Raw genomic sequence first — 2,017 nt, 5'->3', positions numbered from 1 at the left:
AAAATGTCAGAAATGTAAAAAAGTACAGCAACAGTAATTTAAAACTGTTCAGACTATGTTGACAATACTTTGCCACATTTTACTATTATTTTTATTTAGCGTTCATCTTAATTTCTGTTGCAGGTTCACCCTTAATTTGGCTTTGTGACGTGCAGTTTCACATGAAAATAATTTTCATCTGCAAGGATGCCTATTAGTGAAGGTAGGTACACCTATAGATTTCCAAAGCTTGGGTTATTATTTTCTTAGTAAATGTCAAAGCATAATGATGTTAGATATTTTTGACATGGTATTTGTAATTATCGGTTTTATGAGCATTGGTTTTCATCATATTATTGTTTTCCATTTAAAAAGAAAATGATACAATGATGTGCAATTCATGCATTCCCCCTCAGACTGACATTAGATGACCACGGTACCTTTCTTTACCTATTGGCACATGGGGTATGCTAGAAATTAAAAGCTTTTTATTTAAAAAATATAATCGTCTTACCGTTGTATCCCCAATTGGCATTTGGGTCGTGTCCCATTGCATCCCATCCCACCCCATTCCATCCCATTCCATACCATCCCGTCCCATCCTATCTCGTCACGTCACATTATATCCCATGCCATCTCATTCCATCCCATCCCATCCCGTCGTGTCCCATCCCATCTCAACACGTCACATCCCATCCCATTCTATCCCATCCCATCCCATCCTGTCCATTGCCATTGCGACCCATTGCATCTCATCCATCCAGGCCATTCTGTCTCATTCTGTCACCTCATGTCCCATATAATGACGTCTTATGCAATTCCATGTCACCACATCGCACCACGTTCTTAGCTATCCCATCTCATCATCGCACATCCTATCCCATCCCATCCTGTCCCATCTCATCTCCTCCCATACACACCCGTCCACATCCCACCACGTTCTTAACTATCCCATCTCTTCCCTTTCATCAAATTCCATCTTATCTGTTCATGCATTTTCCATCAAACGACCAAACGAAGGAAGACAGTGATCTCATAATTGAATATATATAGTGAATTAGTAGCAACATGGTTAGCTTTTATAAGACACATAAAGGCGGGCTCATGTCGGGCTTGCGAGCTGACTCGACTGGAAGCAACTGGCTGCGACTGCAGTGCTTAGGTCGGTCGACTGCGACGCGACTGCCTGCGACTGGCCGCCACTAGTTGCTCGGAATAGAACAGTGGGCAACTGGACGCAACTAGTCGCTGCTGATCGCTTCCAGTTGCTCGAAATCCAGTTGCTTCCAGTCGAGTCGGCTCGCAAGCCCGACATAAGCCCCCCTTTATGTTTCAAACCTCTGAGTTGCTTCAATGGTATTTCCTACAACGTCACCTACTAACCCCTGCACGACAGATATATAGAGATTTTCTGAGCAGTGTTGACTATATCCGACTGGATTTGTTCGATCACCAGCTGCGTACTACTGATAATAGATGAAGCCATTTGAACTAATTCGCAGCGCTACCATAGTATCGTCTGTATCGCCTGACCCACACACTTAAGCTTAATAGCAATAATCTACATAACGTCTGTGTAATGCTCACGTCACACTTCGTTACGTAATGTAGCAGCAGCCAGGGAAAGTGCAAGTGGAACAATTAACGGCCGACCACATGCTAGATGTCCCGCCGTTTCCACACTATTGCTATTAGTTATTCGATATTGCTAAGCTATATTCCATTTTTGCTTTTAATGAAAGGAGTTCATATTCATCACGAGTTGTTTCGTGTACGTTGCACAGTCGGTGATCACCGTAATGACGGTTATAAACGTGTATTCACTGCATGCGTGTTTTTATTATCTAAACGAGTAGGGTTTCCTTGCATAGTTACGCACGGGAGAGTGACTATATGGTATGCGGTGAGAAACATCGAATAAAGCGAGGTGCACTTCTGTTTTCCAACGCTTTCCGTGCTAGTTGTAGTACGTCACGGCGGAACCTGTCACGTTTGTGTCAGCAGTCCTGCTAGAATAGAAGTCAACAAGCAGTTAGTT

At 43.1% G+C, this 2,017-nt stretch overlaps 1 protein-coding gene across 1 annotated transcript in view; it reads left to right on the top strand.

Annotated features, from left to right (window-relative positions):
• LOC106811697 (inaD-like protein) overlaps positions 1-2,017 on the top strand; it is a 17,437-nt gene that overhangs the window by 5,441 nt on the left and 9,979 nt on the right. The window contains exon 2 of the mRNA XM_014815400.1: positions 124-202. Within this exon, the coding sequence (XP_014670886.1) occupies positions 187-202 (16 nt within the window). The 5' untranslated portion in view covers positions 124-186. The remainder of the gene's footprint in view (positions 1-123; positions 203-2,017) is intronic.

The sequence above is a fragment of the Priapulus caudatus genome, unplaced genomic scaffold (assembly GCF_000485595.1).
Source record: "Priapulus caudatus unplaced genomic scaffold, Priapulus_caudatus-5.0.1 Scaffold565, whole genome shotgun sequence".
Classification (NCBI taxonomy): domain Eukaryota; kingdom Metazoa; phylum Priapulida; class Priapulimorpha; order Priapulimorphida; family Priapulidae; genus Priapulus; species Priapulus caudatus.
Note: the sequence above shows the minus strand (reverse complement) of the source record. Positions and strands in the feature narration are given on the sequence as shown.